The following is a 21,866-nucleotide window of genomic DNA, read 5'->3' as shown; positions in this document are numbered from 1 at the left end:
ATTTTTGAGGATTAGGCCTTCAAGACATTCTTACTTTATAAATTAGGATACGGCCATTAAGGAACCTCCAAACTCCACACGGGACTTGGAATCCTTGGAGCTCTTCCTTGCCTCAATAGCGATTGACGTATCGTAAACCCGCGTTGGCACACAGCTGCGGACCACCGGGGTCTCGCGGTCATTGGGCATTTCCCAATGTTAATAATAATGCAGCGTTCTCGCTCACTCCTGCATGGTCTACCTGGACACTGGACGGCAGGGTGGGCGGGAATGTTGCAAATTGTTAGGAACCGCCCTGCCAACGTGACGATGATGAGGATTGGCTTGACCAATCCTCTCTCCGGTAGACAATGTTCGTCGTTGTCACCTTGGCAGGGGAAACCGAGGTTTCCTTATGGGAAAAGTCGGAATGGGAAGGCAGATTGATCGATTAACGTCAACAGAGAAACCACCTCAATAATCAGTCTCCGCAGACTTCAGTGCTGCGTATCAGAAGCGACAGCTTCTGAGGGTTAAGGCAAAGGTTAAGGGCACAGATTGGCTGTGCAATACGCAACGACCACGAGCAAGATTTGTGTAAACTACGAATATTAGTTCGTGGTCGAAACAATACTCTTTCTCGCACTCGCAGGCTACGCGCGCTGCACGGCCGTGGCTCGTAACAGGGCAAAACAATATGCAAATTGGACAACATCAGATTGGGAAAAGGTGCTCTGGACCAATAAGTCAAAATTTGAAGTTTTCGGAAGAGAGCATCGTTCACAGTAAAGCATGGAGGTGATTCTGTTATGATTCGGGGGTGTTTTGGTGCAAACAAGGTGGGAAGTTTAGTGAAAGTTGATGGAATTCTCCGAAAAAACAGTATTTGAAAAAGCGAGCATGCGGTACCACCAGGAAAGGATCTTATCGGTGAAAACTTTATCTTTATGCAAGATAACGACCCGAAACGTACGGCGAAAATATGTTCCAATTATTTAAAAAGCCTAGAAGACAATAATGAAATGCAAATTATACAATGGCCGCCACAATCACCCGACTTGAATCCCATCAAGAAATTGTGGGTTGAAATGTACCGCAAAGTTGTAAAAAGGGATGCAAAGTCACAGAAGCAGTTGTGGGATTATTTGCAAGAAGCTTGAAGAGAGGTTCAAGAAGAAATTCTAAAAAAATTAACTTCGAAACTACTACGAATAGTCAATGCGGTTATCGCCGAACGAGGTGGATATATAGATGAAGGCAATATTTAACAATTTTCGTCCATTTGTCGGTAAGAATTTTGCATACAATTCACCTTAGTATTACTTATACGAGTTGTGTAAATTAAGTAATGAGACTGGCAACGTAGCGTTTGATTGTCAACATTTAGGACGCGGGACTTGGGGAGACGGTAGGTGAACGTGTGATACGCTTTTGACACAAGTTTGTACCCGCTAGAGTCATTTGGTTGTCCGTAGCAATTGTTTTCGTAAAACATTTCTTTCTAGTGCGTTCTAACAATAAGTCAAAAGTCATGCTGATTTGCTTTTTCGATAGCCAGTAAATCGTCCACAAACAGTTTGTGCCTCAAGACCAAACGATCAATCAACATTTTTACCGAAAGGTTCTAGAAAAACTTCGAAAAAGGGTCATGAGTGTGACAATGCGCCTTGTCATACAGCAATTTCTGTAAGTTTTTGGCCAGTAAAAACATTCCTGTGGCTCCTCAGTTTCCTTATTCGCCTGACTTGAATCCTTGTGATTTTTTCTTCTTCTCGAGATTGAAAAATCACCTCAAGGGACGTTATTTTGGGGCGCTCGAAAACATTGAAGTGGCTGTAACCGACCAGCTGAAGGCTATAACAGTATCCAAGTTTCAGCATTGCTATGAGGATTAGAAGAATCGTCTCCAGCGCCGTGTGGCTTCCCAAGGAAGTTATTTTTAGGGAGACAATATTGAATTGTAATTCTATTCGAATAAAAAAATTTTTTAAAATCAGTCTCATTACTTAATTTACACACCTTGTACATCAACAACATAAATTCATGTTAATCCAATTAGAAATACATCAATTGAAACAAAGATATCGACTCTTTAGCCGGCATTCGTGAAGAATCCAAATACTCATGGACGGTAGTGTACCTGGGTCTCCCTTGTTTTATCGATGTTTTGCATGCGGGCCCAGAAACCAATGCATACAGTTGAAAGTCCCGGAGGTGTCAAATATGGCACCCTCCACCTTGGACGCCAAGCTACGTTGGCATTGCTGCACTCCCGCTACGAAAACCCTTGGTGGAAGGGAGTGCACAAAGTCAACGTTATGGCAAACGGCGGAAACGCCGATCAGATTCGTTTTAGACATAAACAGATTCGTTATCATCGCTCACTAGATAGATCCGTCTTAGAAATAGACAGATTCGTTAGCATCACCAAACAGACCGTTTTTAAATTCGCATTAGTCACATAGAGATTCGTTGCAACTTAGATCGTTATAGACTCGGGCACGGACATTGTACATTTCTATTAAGTTTTGAAATAATTCGTTTCGTTTAGTCTCCTGAAAAGGGGTGGTCCTTCGAGTTCGCCTTAGTCGGCATACTTCGTGTAATATTACAATATCCGAACAAGCATGCCTCAATCACGGATTAAACACTCGTAATACAATAGTTGACGAATCGGAGCAATAATACGATTCACTTTTAACAATTTTCCGAATAGAACTAAAATATCTTAAATAGTAATACGTTTGAATTGTATACAGGGTGTTCGGCTACCTCTCGGAAAAAATTTAATGGTAGATTCTGATGCCAAAATAAGACGAAAATCAAGAATACCAATTTGTTAATTGAGGCTTCGTAAAAAGCTATTAACGTTTAAAGTTCTGTCTGTAGAACCGCAATTCACGAACAGCTGCGTACGCGCGATAGGTTCATGCAGGTCGGTCCTAGTGGTTCTCACTTACAAAACTTTAAGGCTATCAGTACGTCAGTAAGTAGTTTTTCATGCTGAGTGAGAACCACTATCGCGCGAACACAGCTGTTCGCAGATTGCCGTTCTACAAGGCGGAACTTTAAACAGTAATAACTTCTTAACAAAGCCTCAATTAACAAATTAGTATTCTCCATTTTCGTCTTATTTTGGCCTCTAGAATCTCCCATTAAATTTGTTTCGAGAGGTGACCGAACACCTTGTATATTGTGATTCTTCTTACCTTTGTGCTAATTTTTCCTGTTCGTCTTTAATATCTTCGTAACGTTCAGCCAAGCGTTCGGCAGTCTGCTGCAATTCTTTTTTCGCCTCCATTAAAATGCCCAATTCTTTCAGCAGATGAGATTTCATAACTTTCAACGCAAGCACCTTATTACTGATGTCCTTTCTCACATTGTCGTGTCTGACAAAGTGTTCTGTGCGAAAGATGTCAGTCGCGTGATACAAAAGCTAATTGCAAAAAAACTTTTATCAATGTCCATTCAAACGGATCGCTCTTAATCTATTCGATTAATTGAATACCTTCAAACATTCTCGCGGTGACATTGACTTCGATCCAATTTTTATAATCGGCTGAGAAGTCTCGCGTTTCAACGATTTTTTTATATAGACATCGAAATCTTCTTTGTTCACCTTAAATATACATCGTATAATTGAAATATTGCATGCGATACACTAGAATGTTAATTATTCGGATTTAAATTATATGGAGTTTACTATCTGATGGAGTTACTATCTGAGTATGTAATTATGTATGTATGGTATTCCCAGAGTTGTCGCGTAATTATCCACCCATGTAAACTGTATTTTATTTGGTCCATAGACATTTATGATAAAATTTCATTCATAAGTTCTCAGAGAACATTGTGCTATTACGGATTTACCGAAATGAGTTGTCTTTCTGCTTACCAAGTTAATTGGCGTTCTATCTGTTTAATTAAAATAGTAAAAGTGAATCAATAGATGTCAAGAATGCTGCTTACTTTTTTTTCTGTATTAATTATGGGCTCCGGTGGTTCGATCTGCGGAAAGTAATGGAGATCGATGACAGAACGCGCAACAATGTCACCGGTGTGCAACAAAGCCACCAAGACACAAGGTTCTTGAAGAAGTCCAAAGCCAAGAATCGACGTAGCTTCGTTTACTCCTGTGTGCTTAGTTCTTCTACAAATCAAGTACTGCGAACTGGATTGATTCGACAGCGACGGTAGACGGTCATCGTCATTGTCTGGAAAAATTTACTATTAAAAGAAGTGTCCTAGCTTGAACAGATCAAATCTAATACACTCACTGTCACGTCAATTTATCATATCTATCTATGTTTTCGATATTTGTTCAAATTAAAATGTGAACATACGAAATGTTTGATAATTCAACGGCGTACAGTTATATCGTTATTTAAATAAATGTTCAATCTCCTTACCTTCCGAAGTGTTAATGAATTCCTCCAATTGAGAAACCATTGGTAAACTGACCATATGGATTCCGGCATTGTGAGAACAAAAGTACCTAACAAGCATAACGAATCATGATCAATCATTATGTATTTTACTTCGCATCGATTGCAAAAACTTGCCTGGACTTGTTACCCTTGTCGCAACGGAGGTGTATCGGGCAATTGTATTTTTCATCGTTGTCCGCGAAAAAGAGTCCCAGTTCGATCTCAACACATTCGTAGACATAAAGGGCATCGTCTGGTATGCGAAGACTATAGGTGGAACTGTATTGTGACCACGTCTAAAAGTTTCAAAGAAAATTGATCGTGAGTGCAATACAGAAACGAGGATTTATTTATTCGACGTTTCAGCCCACGAAGGTAAGGGCATTCTGTTCAGTTCCGAACCCCCACGTATTCGAAAACATTTTTTATTCTTCACTAAATCTTTAAAACGTACAAAAACATCAAACCTTTTTAGAAGCACGTACCAGCAATAAACTCATACGCCATTCGATGTAGCAGCAGTCATCCATCAAAATTATTTTCAAGAAGTTACAGAAATCTTTCTCTTTTACGACTCGTTCGTCATTGCAAATATGCCTTGCAGATCTAACGAACCTACGACTTTATTGCGTATGTCTCTATCGGTGCTCACCACCTGGGTTAGACCGCAAGCTCCGATCGTACCGACGACGGCCCAGGGTCAACCCTGGTAACAATTTCCCATATATTTCTTGTCAGTATAAAGGCGGATCTTCCGGTAGACATAGTTACAACCCCAGTTTTGGTGCCTCTTCCAAAAAATCAGCAGCATTTAAATAACCGATACAAACTTCAAAACGACAGTTAAAAATCAACTTCGAAACTAACACGTTCAATCCATCCACATCAATTTTTAGAATAATCAATTCTTATAAGTATAACTAGCGTTTGAGATCCACTTGTATACAGGATGTTTGGCCACCTCTGGGAAAAATTTTAATGGAAGATTCTACAGGTCAAAATAAGACGAAAATCAAGAATACCAATTTGTTGATGGAGGCTTTGTTAAGAAGTTATTAATGTTTAAAGTTCCGTCCGTACTGAATATTTTTCTCGAATATGCGTAGGATTTCGGGGGTATGTCTATAGACAAAAAATGATTGTAATTAACCCCCGCAACCGAAAATAATTTTTCCAAAACGATTTGAAATTTTTTTTTCGGCGAAAAATTTATCCATCTACCCTAATTTTTTTCTCGAAAGTGGGTAGGATTTCGGGGGTATGTGTATTCACCAAAAATCATTGTAATTGATCTCCGCAATCAAAAATAATTTTTTTTAGAATAATTTGAAATTTTTTAATTTAATTTTTTAATAACTTTTTAACGAAGCCTCAGTCATGAAATTGATATTCTTGATTTTTATCTTATTTTTGCCTCTAGAATCTCCTATTAAAATTTTTCCCAAGGTTGGCCGAACACCCTGTATATTTATATTTTGTGGTGTCGTCTCCCATGCTCGCCACCAGAGGGGTCGCGCTCTCACAAGCGCTCGAACGACTCCTCGGTTGCTAATGTACATTCCTCGAACGACTTCCCAATATACCAGTCGTCTAAGGCAGGACCTGCTAGGAAGCCTTACTGATGAGAGTCCACTAGCAGGCACAGACGAAACGAGCCCCTTCCTTTCTTTTTCAGCCTCCTACGAATCTCCCGAGTTTCTAACCTTAGCCAGCAGCGCCACAATTTAATTTATTTTTGAATAAATCGAATTAGATTGTATTAAGAGTATTTTGATATAGTCATCATCTTATTACATCGTCGCGGAACTCACGGAGTGATCTTACAAATCACTCGATCTTAGAATTACGATACATTCTTCGCAAAAATTGTTTGTGAAACTTTTACATTAATTACAGCTATTTCTGAAGAAATTTGGTGGCCAATTTTAAATCCAGTTAATATTATTATCTCGTTAAATTTTTATGGATATATTTTCGTGATATAATTTGAAAAAGTTCCTGAAGAATTTCTTTACGATAGGTTGATACGTCGAACGAATAAATCAAATCCCCGTTTCTATATTGCTGTGACAAATATACTTTTTTAGATATATTTAAAGCTTGTAAATCATTAGTTTTTAATGTTTACAAATAGTTTCAAAGTATTAGGTTTAGCAGTTGGCTTTGGAAATTTAATTCGTGGAACACTCACCCTTCTGTCGTCATCGTTGTCATCGTCTGATTCTTCTTTCAACAATATCACGTGATAAATCTTTCCACTACACGTAGCGATAACCACTATCGGCGGTGTAGTTTGTATGCACATTATGGAACACGAGTCTATCCCATAATTGTCGTCGGCTGGAGGATACATAGAGAGTGATCCTGATACCACTGGGCTTTCATGACTTGACAAGATTAATGATATATGAAAAATAACAAATGATTATAATCGGAACAAGAAGAGTACAATATAATTTCGGATTTGCTTGAGAGTTTATAACATGCACGTTGTGTAATGTATTAGAGTTTTTCAAGGTTTAGCGAAAAATTCAATTTTGTATAATCTTGACTGTATTCTTGTGTGCTCGAGTCAACACTTTTTTATATTATAATTTTGTATACTGAAAAAAATTTAACCCAAAAGCCGAATGGTATGTTATTTTAAATGACAATGCTTTTACCGACTTTGTTAAGTAGCTGCTGTTAATTTAGTATAAACGATAATAATTAATCTACCTTGTTATCTGTTATATGGATATGGAACAGTATAGTGATAGTTTAATATATTGTAATTTGATTTAAATAGTCTATGCCGAAATCGTCTAAACATTTTACAACGACAGGTAAAATTATAATTTTACTTATATAGAACAGGTGTCGGCAAACTGTTTCTGATGAGCCAAATACTATAAGATCATTATACGTCAAACCGATCACTTTTTTCTCTTGATGTTTGAAATTTTGGTGGGAAGTCGGTAGGATATATGTATACTACTGCTGGAAATAGGTAGAGGTAGGGACGATGGTCAAGGGACAGTGTGACTCAGGAAGGATGCGAGGTTTAGAATGAGTAAGGATTAGAAATCGTGACTAGGATGTTTGGATGAGTAATGTTTGTGATACGACTGGTGGTGTTTCTATGGTCGTGTTGATCATCCAACAGCTGTTTCCATATGGGCAAACACTAAATTCGGACCTCTACTGTCAACAATTGGACCGTTTTGAAGCTAGCGATCGACCTGAAGCGGCCAGAATTGGCCAACAGAAGAGGTGTTGTGTTCCATCAGGACAACGCCAGTGTATTTTTAAATACAATCACGGGCTATAAAAAAACTGTCGGTGGGGCGCAGTTTGCCGACTCCTGATATAAAAGATTATTTTATTATCATAATCGTGGTTAATCCAATCTAATATCGACAATTTTATGCAATGCTACTTAATGCTATAAAATTTATTTAGAAATTACATACTCATCGAGCAAAACATTGCCACGAACAATGAGCACCTCTCCGTTGCCACGGAGAACTAGAATGGGCCATTCGATCTGATTCCAATCAACCGCATTGTTCTGAAAATAATTCTGACTGAAATTTCGTGGTTCCAGTGCCACGATCGTTTTATACTTTTCTTCCATACCTTGTTAATGTCTTTGCCGGCAAACATTTCCGGTTTACGAAGAGTAGGTGTAGCAAAGTCAAAGTCCACCGCGGTGTCGCCGAGGGAGGCAAAGTCCGGTAGTTTTGATGGTGAGCCCAATGGCATACGACCGACCTTCCAACATTTTATGAGCCTTGGCGTGCTACCGAGTTCGCACTCGTATAAACTGGGAGAAAGTAAAACGCAGTTTAGGGTCAGTTTCGCGATACTTGTAGAGATACTTGAACCTCTTCGCGTAAGCTCTTCAAACTTTTAATTTACAAGCCCCGTTTACAGTAAGCAATTAAGAAAATGGTTCAAGTTATGTTATCGCTTCACGAGGCCAAAGTTTTCACTCTTTAATTATTCGGCTGTTCTTCGGTAATTCATTCTATAATATTCAGAGTTTTTTCGCTTCTGTTAGCCGTTTGGGAGTTACGGGTACATGTATGAGTTCAACGGGGACAGTCGTTATAGGTTATGTATGTATCCCCACAAAGGAGGGTGTTTACCTATTTATAGCTAAACAATTTTTTAGGGGGCAAGAATCTTCGTGTATAAGTTTCTAATTGCTGAAAATACACGGAAAAAATATTACGTTGTCATTTAACTTTTTTTTTTTCTCTATAATTTAATTTTTTGGGGGGTCTATTTGAAATTAAAAAAAATTTTTAGGAATAATGAATACAGTGAATCGTTCGTAAGTGTCGCGCGGTACGGACAAAGCCATGCGACTAGAAAACAACGAAATTGTAATATAGAATTATGTCTACAGGTATACGTTACCGAAACGTATTTTCGGATGTCAGAACCAGTAAGTGGGAGTCATTCGTAGAACCAGGATGCCATCTTGCCTTCCGTATCTCTACCGTTGCGTTAAAATGATCGAATTTGTTAACCCTGAAATTAGAAGATACGAATAAATCCATAAGACGATTAATATAACAGCAATTATAACGTTTGTATTAATATTTGTTTCGTGTATCGTATATTCCTTGAGAATATATGTATATTTGACAAGAATAAATATTTTTATTTGTTTCATATTTTTTTGTATAACTGTAAATAAGTGTAAATATACAGGATGTTACGCCACCCCTGGGAAAAATTTTAATGGGAGATTCTAGAGGCCAAAATAGAACGAAAATTAAGAATACGAATTTATTGATGGAGGCTTCGTCAAAAAGTTATTAACGTTTAAAGTCCCGCCCGTACTGAATTTTTTTCTCGAAAGTAGGTAGAATTTCAGGGGTATGTCTATTGACCAAAAATGATTGCAATTGACCTCCGCAACCAAAAATAATTTTTCCAGAACGATTTGAAACACGTGAAATTTCAGGGGAATCATTCACCTATGATCAGACATTATATTTTCGGTAACGAATTTTTTTCTCGAAACTGGGTAGGATTTTGGGGGTATCCGTATTGACCAAAAATGATTGTAATTGACCTCCGCAACCAAAAATAATTTTTCCAGAACGATTTGAAACACGTGAAATTTCAGGGGAATCATTCACCTATGATCAGACATTATATTTTCGGTAACGAATTTTTTTCTCGAAACTGGGTAGGAATTCGGGGGTATGCGTATTGACCAAAAATGATTGTAATTGACCTGCGCAACCAAAAATAATTTTTTCAGAATGATTTGAAATTTTTTAATTTAATTTTTTAATAACTTTTTAACGAAGTTTTAGCCAAGAAATTGATATTCTTGATTTTCGTCTTATTTTTGCCTCTAGAATCTCCCATTAAAATTTTTGCCAGGTGTGGCCGAACACCCTGAATACAAAAAAGAAATCATTGATTCGTATAATGCTTCGTTTGGAGCAAATAGAAACAGCGAGTAATGGTTAGACGCGCTAGCCAAGTTGTATTCAATCGTACGCGTAGCTGACAAATTTTCAAATTCAATTATTTCGAAAACGAAGGTTCATATGAATGTTATTCTTCATTTTTTATTTACTTTTACACATAGAATCACATCTTATTACATTGTAATATTACTGGGTCATCGTTTTTCGATCGTGTCGATCATCGACAGCGGAACATCTTATATAGTGACGTAATATTTGTAAACTTACTAGAACGAAATGTTATAGAATATATCTAATATTAAAACACGCAAAACTTTAAGTAAATCTGTAAAGTAGCCAACAATGATAACTCGTGTAATTGGATTCGTCGAGAATTTACGAACTTCTCATAATTTATTAATTAAATTATGCCCGACTTTACGAAACCTGTATATGATTGGTCCTGGAAGAAGCGCATATAATCGAGGACAAACGTTTCGAGAATTCTGCTAGCGTGCATCGACGTATAAGAGAATTCTTAAAAGAAAATCATTAGTAATCACTGTTATTTCAACAGTCATGTGTAAGTGTCGAAAGCAGCATTCGCGTCTCTCGTTTCGCTACTTACGGCCCGTGACGTGTTGTTATTTAACGCAAATTACCGTAATCTTTCACGATCGTCATACCCTCGCACATAACGAAGGAATACACCAAAGCGTCGCAGTGTTTGTTTTTCACGGGACGAGTCGGGCCGTGGCAACGATGGTCGCCTACATTTCGTATATTTTATTATTACTCTCGCACTTTCCGTGGCTGGACACGGTAACGCTGGCAAAGGGGGTTGACGGTGGTTAGCCCGTGGCCGTTATTAATGTCCGCGGCACGTTGGGCAAGGGAGAAAGGGAGGTTAGGGAAGGGGTGGGGAGAAGAGGGGAGGGGGGAAGGGGGTGTGTGGGAGACAGAAGAAAAAGAGAGAGTCACGTAGAAAAAGCGAGAGAAAGGACCTGACGGAAATAGGGAACGAGAGAGGGCAGAGGAGAGGCTGGGGGTGGAAAAGGAAACAAAAAAGGTCGGTGGGCATAGGGTATCGCCAGCAACGACTGGTTACACCAGGCATACCAACGACAAGGACGAAAGTAACTTCACCATCACCAGCGCCTCGTTGCAAAAGCACGCCAGAGTTCTTAATAATTGATAAAAATGTACGCATGCACGCACCAGTAGAGAGAGTCGGTTGAAAACCAGACGACGTGGTCAACCCCAGCGCCTCGGTCTGACCCCCTTCCCTTCCGTTTTCATCGTTCTCTCTCTCTGGTTGGATGGCTGGCTTTCTGTCTTTCCCTTTGTACGCCCAACCTTTCATGCTTCGTTGACAAAGGCACACGCAACGATTTATTCGCACTTTGCACCACAGTCTCGTGGGGATTTTTCTTCGTTCTGTCACAATTTCGGAATTATCAAAATTTATGGTCATCCTTGCACGCACCAGCGTACCACACGTGTTTCCCCGCTAACACCGGTGTAACCAGTTTGCGCGTTTCTGAATATCGAACTTATCGTAGTTGTTCGTTTTTCTCTTTCTCGGATTCACTATCTCAAGAGCAACTAAATAAAATGCGTCGGACAAAGTTGTCCCATGGATGTGTCGCAGTCGTGTTAGAGATTTAGAGGTACAAGTGAAATTACTCGAAGCCTGAGGAAGGAAGATGTCCCATCGTAATCTCGTAGACGGATGGGTACAACCCCTTTCTCAATAAACGTGTACCTATTCCAATGTAGTTCCGTTGCAGTCTGAATATCATAAATCTGACAGTTTCTATAGTTTCAAAGGAATAAAAAATGTCTAATAATGCTCAAACTTTTTTGACTCGAGGCATGCAGAGGTCCGCAGGTACGTCGCGAGCCATCATGAACCTACGTGAAATATCTTGGTAGAAGAAAAGAAAGAGAGCCAGGCAGCTGCTTGAATCTAATTAAGAAATTCTTACACGGTAGTGCTGCGCATTCTGCCACACCCTCGTGCCGTGGTTGTACACCTCTCGTCGGAAGCAGTCTAGAAAAAATTAAAAATAATTTTTCCTACGTAAACGTATTAACTCCGGGCAGAGCGGAGCTTTTTACGCCGCGCTTTTCTTCCAATTTTTACAAAGAATGGCACGGACCCGGCATCAAAGCGGATCTTACGCGGTGTCGTATCATTTTGTTCTAGAAACTTTTCCGTCGTATTTCCCTTCGTTGTGGTTAAGTTACCTGCGCTTCCGTCGCGGCTTTTCACCAACCCGCTTAACCCCCAGTGTTCCCTGATAATTTACCCAGGTTGTTTGCCTACTTCTTTGCTTTTCTTCTACGTTAGTGAATTATATTGTCTTCAAATTTGTCTGATAAAAAAGAATACTCTTCTCTTCCCTGTTATTTTTAACAAACACCTTAAATTCAACTAAAATAGCAAATAATTTACAAATAAAAAGAAAACGCAGTCTATGGTACTCAGCGAGAACGTAAGAACGCGCTTGAATAAATATAACTCACGACGACGCAACAATAAAGTTTCGTGAACAATTTTGTTTTTCATTTATATTAGTTAGCTCTTGAACTACTTCTTTTCGCGAGAGATATGCAAAATCAGAATTTTCTTGAGAAATAAAATTAGAATCTACCCCGGTGCGATACATCGGTTTGAATGTAATGGCGAACGAGAGATAAGCGACCATCTCTCTCGCTTTCATCTTTTCCTTCTCGGCAATAAATTTTGGGGAAAAACCTATCCGAATCTCCCGCTGGTCTTTTCGCCGCTTAACCTAAAAATTCATTAGATTATAAAGCCATTAATGCTCATCCGCGTGCCCGGATTTCTCTTCCGGTTAGCCGAGTCCATAGTTGGATGAATATCTAACTTGGGTAGAACATTGATTACATTTCATTTAAGATTTTTAGGCGATTGTTGATTCGACGGTTCAGTGTACGATTGTACTACCCGATTACTTTCTTAACATAGTTACCAATGTCCGATTAAAGCTATCTACAATGACATATTTAAATTACGTAAAATGATTCATATAAGTAATAAAAAAAATTTAGTTTAGCGAAATAATTAAAACTAGATAGTCGCTGAGAATACAAGGGAACAAATATAATAAATCGGAATGCCAGCTGAGAAGAATAATAAAACTCCCGCTGAAAAGTAATTAGAAGTATGACTTGCTCGAATTAAATGGGGTGTGATGCCTAGGATAATATACCGCGCCCTTTTCGGCCTATCGAATATTTATATCTTGGATTTTTGGATCATAAACGGTTAAAAAATTTTACTTCTTGAGAGCGATAAGAATGTTTTTTTGTTTTATTATCTAAATCACATACACGATGGAGACTTAATAATTCGATAATATACCAGACTGTTTACGTTACAACAATTTTCAATCGACATCAATGCAGAGGTTTAGGAAGAAGCCACTGACTCCGTAACGACGTAATATCGTTCAGTTATTCCGAATATTTTTATTATGTTCTCGTGACAGCATGGCACGCGAAAGAGGATGGTCAGGGCACGACACCAGTAGTCGAGGAAGCGGTTTTCCGAGCTTTGGAAGCTATGCTCACGATATAACGAGAACCATTATGATAAGCGGATGCATAGATTAGACATAATTCGTTAACCCGGCTGTGCACGACGTTCACGATGACAGACGAAGTATAAGGGATCAAGGGTGCTTCAGTTTGACAGAAAATTAGACGCGTTGCGTGCGGCAAATTGATTTTGTATAAAACAGTTCTTATTAAATGATCATTTATTATTATTTATTGCAGCATAACAAAAAAATGGAATTGTTTTATATTTTACACTGGCATATACAGGGTGTTTGGCCACCTCTAGGAAAAATTTGAATGGGAGATTCTAGAGGCCAAAATGAGACGAAAACCAAGAATACCAATTTGTTGATGGAGGTTTCGTTAAAAAGTTATTAACGTTTAAAGTTCCGCCTGCAGAACGGCAATCTGCGAACAGCTGCCTGCGCGTGATAGTGGTTCTCACTCAGCATGAGAAACTCTACTTACTGACTCATCGATAGCCTTAAGTTTTTTGAGTGAGAACCACTATCACACGTACGCAGCTGATCGCAGATTGCCGTTCTATAGGCGTAACTTTAAACGTTAATAACTTTTTAACGATGCCTTTATCAATAAATTGATATTCTTGATTTTCGTCTTATTTTGGCCCCTGGAATCTCCCATTAAAATTTTCCCCAGGGGTGGATGAACACCCTATATATACGGGGTACTAGTTAACGATTTTATCGAAAAATATTTTAAGTAAGAAAAACAAAAGAGAAAAAAGTTTTACAGTTTCTTATAACCAATAGGACAGTGTATATCAATTTTGCACATGTACATTATTTTTCGAGAAATGAAGGTGTCCCTCAACTTTTAAAATGTAATGCCATACACTTTATTGTCATTTTAAAGTACTTGTCAAAACAAGTTCATTCGTGCACTGTATGATGACCATCGAGATCATAGAAGATCGGGAATGAAAGAAAGGTTTTTAACATTTCATAATATCGTGTTTATATCAAGACATTATTCCACATAGATCACTGAATAGTTTCGACGTGGAACTGAAATTGATCAATAGGAATAAAAACAGATGTAAATACTTTGTAAAAAATAACAAGATATTTAGTCACGTTGTACGAGCCAAGTTATATCAGGAAGAAACATTCATAAATACAATGTTATAAAATATTAAAAATTATTATTTCATTCCCGATCTTCTATGACCTCCAAGGGTATTATATGGGTATTACCTTGGTATAATAAGGGTATTAATTCAAATGACATAGAAAAATATATGGCATTACATTTTAAAAATTGAAGATCTTCATTTCTCGAAAAATAATGTAAATGTGCAAAATTGATATACACTGTCTTATTGGTCACAGGAAACTGTAAAATTTTGTAATTAAGTTATCTCGAAACAAAGTCTTGAACGAAAAAATATTATTCTTTTTTTTAAACCTATGTTTATATGTAGAATCACTGTCTGCCCGGTTGTAGCACCCATCCTACCTCATCGTGTATATATCGCCTCTTTTAAATGGCATCTGTCATACTTGATTTTCGTTTTATTTTGACACGTTGTATCACCTCTTAAAACTTGTTAGACCATAGACCATAGTTAAACCTTCTTTATACCTATAGCGTTTAGACTATGAAACGTAGATTATACTGTTTGTCGCGACGCGAAATAGCGGGTGTCAAAACATTACCGAAAATTGTTTTAGGATGCCTTGATTAAGCAAAACAACGATATAACCCATCGTAAAGGGTTTCGCTCGGGCCACCACGGGACCTGGCTTCATCGTTAGGTCAGGTTTCTACCGCTGTATCTGGAACTCACTGTCCACCTTCTTGGGTACAACATTCCCAAATTAGGTACAAAATGGAACTTTACGAATTGGTCGAGCTGCTGAAAAGTATTTAAACGACAAATTCGTACAAAAGATTAGAGATACTAAATATTATCGAAACCGGAAATACGAGTATCCCAGTAGTTGTATTATACTTTGTCACTAAATATGTATTTCGTCGTGTTCTAACTCAGCAATGTTACACACACAACACTACTGTTAGTGATTCCGCTCATTAAAAATTGTTTTTCTTTAATAATGACATAGTTCAAAGAGACATTTACGATTGACTAAAGCGAAAAGAAGTGATATATAGCAATATGGCTTGAAATGAATTTCAAGTATTTTTGTCTATTGTCAAAAATAATTTATTTCCCTTCCCTTGAATTACCTTACATTTCCAGTTGTCCTGTTCCAACAATTGGTTTTTTATATTGATTACATTTCCGGTTTCTCCATACATTTCCTTCATTCTCTCGATCAGGCCTTTTTTTAATTCTGTATTCGTCGTTTCCTGTCATAGTTTTACTCTTGGCAGTTTGTATTGCCACACTTTCGACAGTGGTGTGATTTTAATCGATCGAATGTTTTGCGTATTTAGGTAAGCGAGTCCAAGAGCTTAGGGAACGATAGTTGGTATCTCTGTTACTGTTCACGGATGGGCCACAAGTGAGTAAGATGCGACCGATGGTGCGAGGGTGGCCCATAAAATCGGGATGTTACGCAAAATATAACGAGTAACGTTCTGCTGGGCTGGCTGACGCTCCTGTCGTAATTTATCCGACTCTCGCTTGCGTTCGCCTTCCCGACGACACCTGCGTCGGCAACTAAGCCCGTTAATTCTCGAGGTTGCGTCGCGCTTTCATCGCGGCCATCGGTTTTCAGGAGTGTTCCTTGTTGCTACTTTGCAGCTTCGTCCTGCGTGTCTTGGTTCTTGATCCTCTTTATGAGACTGAGCACGTTTTGGATCAAGCAGTCACACTCGAATCGTAAATTCTCGATTCAAGCCTAAAAAAAGCGCCGACTCTAACGATTCTGAGGATTCGAGAAAATTACAAATACACTGAGTGTAAAAAGTATTCGTACACTAGTCAATTTGAACAAAAACTTTGCAGAACTTTGTTTATTACAAAAGTATGTTAACAAAAACATGCATACATATTCTTAGAAATCTCTGGAACAAATGTCATTAACAACAAATTATTTATTTATATTTATCATGAAAATATTGACAAATTTCCAGAAATTGACCTAAAATATACGCGTAATAAGTATTCGTACAGTCTTTGATTCGTAACATTCCACATAGAACGATTAGAAGATAATCCATCATATGTAAACATACTTAGCATCAGTATGTCTGGAGACGCTGTCGGTATAGGTAGTATCCTGAATTCAAACATTATCAACGAAATTATCAGTAAAATGGGACGAAAACGCAAGGAAACCTCTGAAGAAGAAAGGAAAATTGTTATAAATTTACATAATAAGTGTAAAACACTGAGTGAAGTTTCTAAAGTTTTAAATAGACCGAGGTCCACGATTCAAGGAATCATTGACAGATATGGCGATCGAAAAACTGTAAAAAATAATCCAAGAAACGGACGTAAACGAATAATAAATGAGTATACCAGTCGATGGATAATTCGAAAAATAAAGCAAAATCCGAAGATAAGTGCGGTGAAAATCACAGTTGAACTTAAAAATGATCTGGACATTAATGTATGCAGTAGCACAGTGCGTAATTTTTTACGGGATAGAGGATATCACGGCAGAGTAGCTCGTAAGAAATATTTCGTAAATGAAATTAATAGAAAGAAACGATTGCAATTCGCGAAAGAGTACGTTAATGTTCCTATGGAGCACTGGAACCGTATTATACAGGGTGTTTCCTTAACTTTTGCCCACCTTTTTTCGAGCACTTCTGTTAATCTGACAAAAAAATGTTTCCAACAGAAGTTTATCAATGTCTTATGTACTACAAGATAAAATATTGAATTTAAAAAAATTATTATTTTTTCAATAAGAAATCGAGGTCACCTTGATTTTTTTAAATAGCAAATATTTTTTACTTCATATTATTATAGCTTGTGTTAAAACGAATTCAACGACCTGCTATACCATGACCTTCGGATGACCTTGAACTGAAAAAATTCACTTCAATCAGCAGAAACGATATGCGTAATCAAAATGTTGTATGCCACAGAATTCCGTTGCGGCTTTACGATAATCTACTGTTTACTTTCATCATAAGGCTGTTATTAGATTTTCAACCATTTACTAACTTGCTGGCAGTTTAATATTGTAAGAAAGAGTGTATGCATGTGTGTATGTGGGGCGAGCGACGTATTAATCGTCATAATCAACATCATTGGGCTGTGGAAAATCCACACTGGATACGAGAACGTAATTTTCAAGTTCGAATTAGTGTCAATGTCTGATGCGGAATTTTACATGGCTATCTAATTGGACCTTATTTCATCGAAGGAAGCTTAACAGAGCAGCGATATCTTAACTTCCTGCGAGAAAAACTCCCAGGCTTATTAGATAATATTCCTCTCAACAGCATGTATTTACAACAAGATGGATGCCCTGCCCACAATACTCGCATAATTCGTCAATATCTCGATTTTAAGTTCGGAAATCGTTGGATAGGAACACATGGTCCAATTCGCTGGCCACCGCGTTCTCCAGATATATCCCCCTTAGATTTTTATCTCTGGGGACATCTGCAGTCCATTGTTTACGAAAAACCAATTGACAATATTCAAGATCTTCGAGAACGTATTGTACAGTCATGTAGTAACATAGATCGGAATGTGTTAATTGATGTGACAACTAGAAGTGTAGTACAGAGAGCGGAGTTCTGTGCTGTAGAAGATGGATTGCAGTTTGAACATAGGTTGTAACAATGTTGTCACAATTAAGTTATTATGAACTGGATTATCTAAACTTTCAAGATTCATCCTCATAGCCGACCTGGTACCCTTGTTTTCGTTGAGTTTATTTAATGATATAATTTTTTGAAATAAACTTATCAATTTGGCAATTGATGTATCTTAAAATAAAGCAATTTTCATCTTTGATCGTTTTTGCTGATTGGAGTCAATTTTCTCAGTTCAAGGTCATCCGAAGGCCATGGTATAGCAGGTCGTTGAATTCGTCTTAACACAAGCTATAATAATATGAAGTAAAAAATATGCAATGCTATTTAAAAAAATCAAGGTGACCTCGATTTCTTATTGAAAAAATAATAATTTTTTTAAATTCAATATTTTATCTTGTAGTACATAAGACATTGATAAACTTCTGTTGGAAACATTTTTTTGTCAGATTAACAGAAGTGCTCGAAAAAAGGTGGGCAAAAGTCAAGGAAACACCCTGTATATACTGATGAGAGTAAATTTAACATATTCGGGTCAGATGGACGATGTACAGTATGGCGGGAAAAAAATACCGAGTACGAAAAAAGAAATTTGAAGCCGACCGTAAAGCATGGGAGAGGATCAGTCACAGTTTGGGGCTCTATGAGTGCGAGCGGGGTTGGATCCCTCCATTTTATCGATGGTATCATGGATCACAAAATGTACATCGATATTCTAAAAGAGCATCTTCAGGTTAGTGCAAATAAAATGCAGTTACAGGGCAATTATATATTTTTGCAAGATAATGATCCAAAGCATAATGCTTATAATACACGTCAGTGGATCCTATATAATGTGTCGCAGCAATTAAAAATCCCTCCGCAGTCTCCAGACGTAAATGTGATAGAGCACTTATGGAGTCATCTTGAAGAAAAAATTCGAGACCATCACATTTCTTCGAAACAAGATTTAAAAAATGCACTTTTAGAGGAATGGAACAAAATTTCTAGTACTATAACCAAAAATTTAGTAAATTCAATGCCGCAAAGGCTTAAAGCGATTATACAATCTAAAGGAAATCCCACTAGATACTAAAATAGTTAATAGACTGATTTTTGTTACGTTTATGTACTAAAATTTATAGTTTTTGTTGTAAAATTAGAAGTGTACGAATACTTATTACGCGTATATTTTAGGTCAATTTCTGGAAATTTGTTAATATTTTCATAATAAATATAAATAAATAATTTGTTGTTAATGACATTTGTTCCAGAGATTTCTAAGAATATGTATGTATGTTTTTGTTAACATGCTTTTGTAATAAACAAAGTTCTGCAAAGTTTTTGTTCAAATTAACTAGTGTACGAATGCTTTTTACACTCACTGTATATAAAGGTTTTAGGGTAAGTAGGAATTTCCTAACAGCAATGTTCGCACTAAAGTCGCTCGACTACCTGTTCCGATACCTCCGACACCTAGATACGCTCGACCTTTTCAACTCCCAAATCCTTATTTTTCACTGAAAGGTCATGAAACATTGGTAACTAATTTCTGAATAGTATTATTTTCAAAATACTGATTTTTTGACTGTCTGGCTTCTTTAAACATCCAAAATGTTCAATTTATGGAGAAACGTTAAAAATTACAAATACTACACAAGTAAATTATATACAAGTTATAGTTCTTGATTATAAGAACATACGATTGTGATTTAATTGCAAATAATATAGAAAAATATTTTGTTATTTGTTTACTCGGAGACGTTTAATTAAAAACTATATCATGGATGCATAAGTGTAATCAAGAAATAATTTCTTTTGACAAGTTTAGAAAATTAGCATAAAATGCACGGAACAGAGGGTTAAGTTTTCCTCGGGCGTCTCGTTTGGAATTCTTTGGACAAGGGAGCCGGGTGCAGTTGCCCAGCGGCGTTGTGAGATTTTCTGCAGAAGTACGCGGTTTTCTTACGCACAACCTGCATCAAGTTCGTCTTTGTGCTTCAACTTGGGATTCGTTTACGCGCGTGGAATGTTGTTTTCCGTGTCCAACGTGTAACAAGAAAAGATAAAGGGCCAGCAAAAAGGACCGGGAAAGACACTCGACCCTCGCATTAATCACGCTTCCGATCTTAGAAGCTGACCCTCGCGCATACAACCTCGATGTTGCATACAAAAGTGCTAGGGAACATCAGAACTGGATCGTCTCTCTCTGTTCAAGCTTCGTAATCCGTCGGAATAGTGTCACTTAAGAAGAAATTATCTTTCCTCGATGATTCGTGATACAGATGGCTGGTAATTCTGAATCACAACTCCTCGGTACGGAGCGGTCAGTAAGTAGCTAACTTGTATGTGATCTTTAAATTAAGTGATTATAAGCTAAACGGTCAAGGTACATTGAGCGTCGTAAAGAGCACTGTTAAAATACAGGGTGTTCGGTAACTGGTGGTACACGCGAAAAGGGGGAGATTCCACATAAAAAAGTAAGTCTAAAATATAAAATAACAATTTTTCATGTGAGGCTTTGTTTTCGAGAAAATCGACTTTGAATTTTCGCCGGGTATGCGTGCACTTAACCATGTCTCGCTATAGATGATTGTCTCGATGGGTATTGTTGCAGTTTAAGTTTGTTTTTATCGTAACGGAAAATTAGAAACACGTAATGAAATAGGATGGTGGAGTAATCATAAAGTTTATTATTACAGAAATTGTTGAAAATGTTGCCCATTCTGCCGAATACACAATTCTGCTCTTCTAATTTTTCTATGAACGTTTTCTAACGTATTCTGTTGTTTTAATGTATGAAAGGCTACAATAATCTTTTCTTTTAATTGCGAGTTTTATGGGGACAGTTTTGGTCGCGAAAATTCTTAATTGCCTAAAAATGCGTCAACAATTCCGTAACACTGGAAGTGTTTATCAACATAAACTTCGATCGAGACAATGATCTACAGCGGATCCGTTATAACAAGACATGATCAAGTGCACGCGTACCCGGCAAAAATTCAAAGCTGATTTTCTCCAAAACAAAGCCTCACATGAAAAATTGTTATTTTATATTTTAGACTTATTTATTTATGTAGAATCATCCCCTTTTCGCTTGTACCACCAGTTACTGAACACCCTGTATAACCAAGAAAAATAACACTAAGTAGTATAACTTCGCCATAAGGAACACGAAAAACAAATGTTGAGAAAATAAAACGGTACTTAAAAAAACACATCCTGTGCTGCGCGGCGTACGTGTAGTTAAATTTTTATAAAAATCAATATGCACGTACTTAATAATTAATTGTAATTATTTTTACCGATTATGTACAAATAAAAACAGATTCTTTGTATGTACTTGTTACTTACGATCTTTGTATAAAGTTAGTATTTTAAAATAATATCGAAAGAACAACAAAAAACCGTGGAGTAGAGACGTTAAACAAGTATGTAAAGTTTGTAAAATGCTGTCATCAATAGCGTTTGAGTAAAAACTTCACAAAGGCACGGCTATATTTTAGCGTTTTAGAGCAGAAGATCCCATTAATTGCAATTACTTAATCGCACTTAACACCGATTCTCTAATTTCACTCAACAATCCCTCATACCGTGGCTCTTTTGTTAACGCTGATTCGACGAGAAATATCATTCGGGCAGCAATAAAGTTTCGCCAGAGGCTGATAAAGCGGGGCTCGCGTACCAACCAGTTAGCCGCGGCTTCTATGTTTTTTTTTCCTCGGCGTGGCGACATTTTTCAAAAGGTGCGGATATCATCGGGGACCATCTAAAT

General features: G+C 37.5%; 1 protein-coding gene across 1 annotated transcript in view; it reads right to left on the bottom strand.

The window, feature by feature from the left end:
* LOC122399687 (nuclear pore complex protein Nup88) overlaps nucleotides 1-21,866 on the bottom strand; it is a 144,320-nt gene that overhangs the window by 6,896 nt on the left and 115,558 nt on the right. Inside the window, exons 3-11 of the mRNA XM_043400564.1 lie at nucleotides 8,811-8,924; nucleotides 8,025-8,211; nucleotides 7,859-7,956; nucleotides 6,598-6,793; nucleotides 4,542-4,702; nucleotides 4,389-4,474; nucleotides 3,949-4,193; nucleotides 3,488-3,598; nucleotides 3,189-3,415 (exon numbers count right to left, since the gene is read on the bottom strand). Of these exons, the coding sequence (XP_043256499.1) occupies nucleotides 3,189-3,415; nucleotides 3,488-3,598; nucleotides 3,949-4,193; nucleotides 4,389-4,474; nucleotides 4,542-4,702; nucleotides 6,598-6,793; nucleotides 7,859-7,956; nucleotides 8,025-8,211; nucleotides 8,811-8,924 (1,425 nt within the window). The remainder of the gene's footprint in view (nucleotides 1-3,188; nucleotides 3,416-3,487; nucleotides 3,599-3,948; nucleotides 4,194-4,388; nucleotides 4,475-4,541; nucleotides 4,703-6,597; nucleotides 6,794-7,858; nucleotides 7,957-8,024; nucleotides 8,212-8,810; nucleotides 8,925-21,866) is intronic.

This window comes from Colletes gigas, unplaced genomic scaffold, assembly GCF_013123115.1.
Source record: "Colletes gigas isolate AHSC1104 unplaced genomic scaffold, ASM1312311v1 Colletes_gigas_Sc00002, whole genome shotgun sequence".
Classification (NCBI taxonomy): domain Eukaryota; kingdom Metazoa; phylum Arthropoda; class Insecta; order Hymenoptera; family Colletidae; genus Colletes; species Colletes gigas.
Note: the sequence above shows the minus strand (reverse complement) of the source record. Positions and strands in the feature narration are given on the sequence as shown.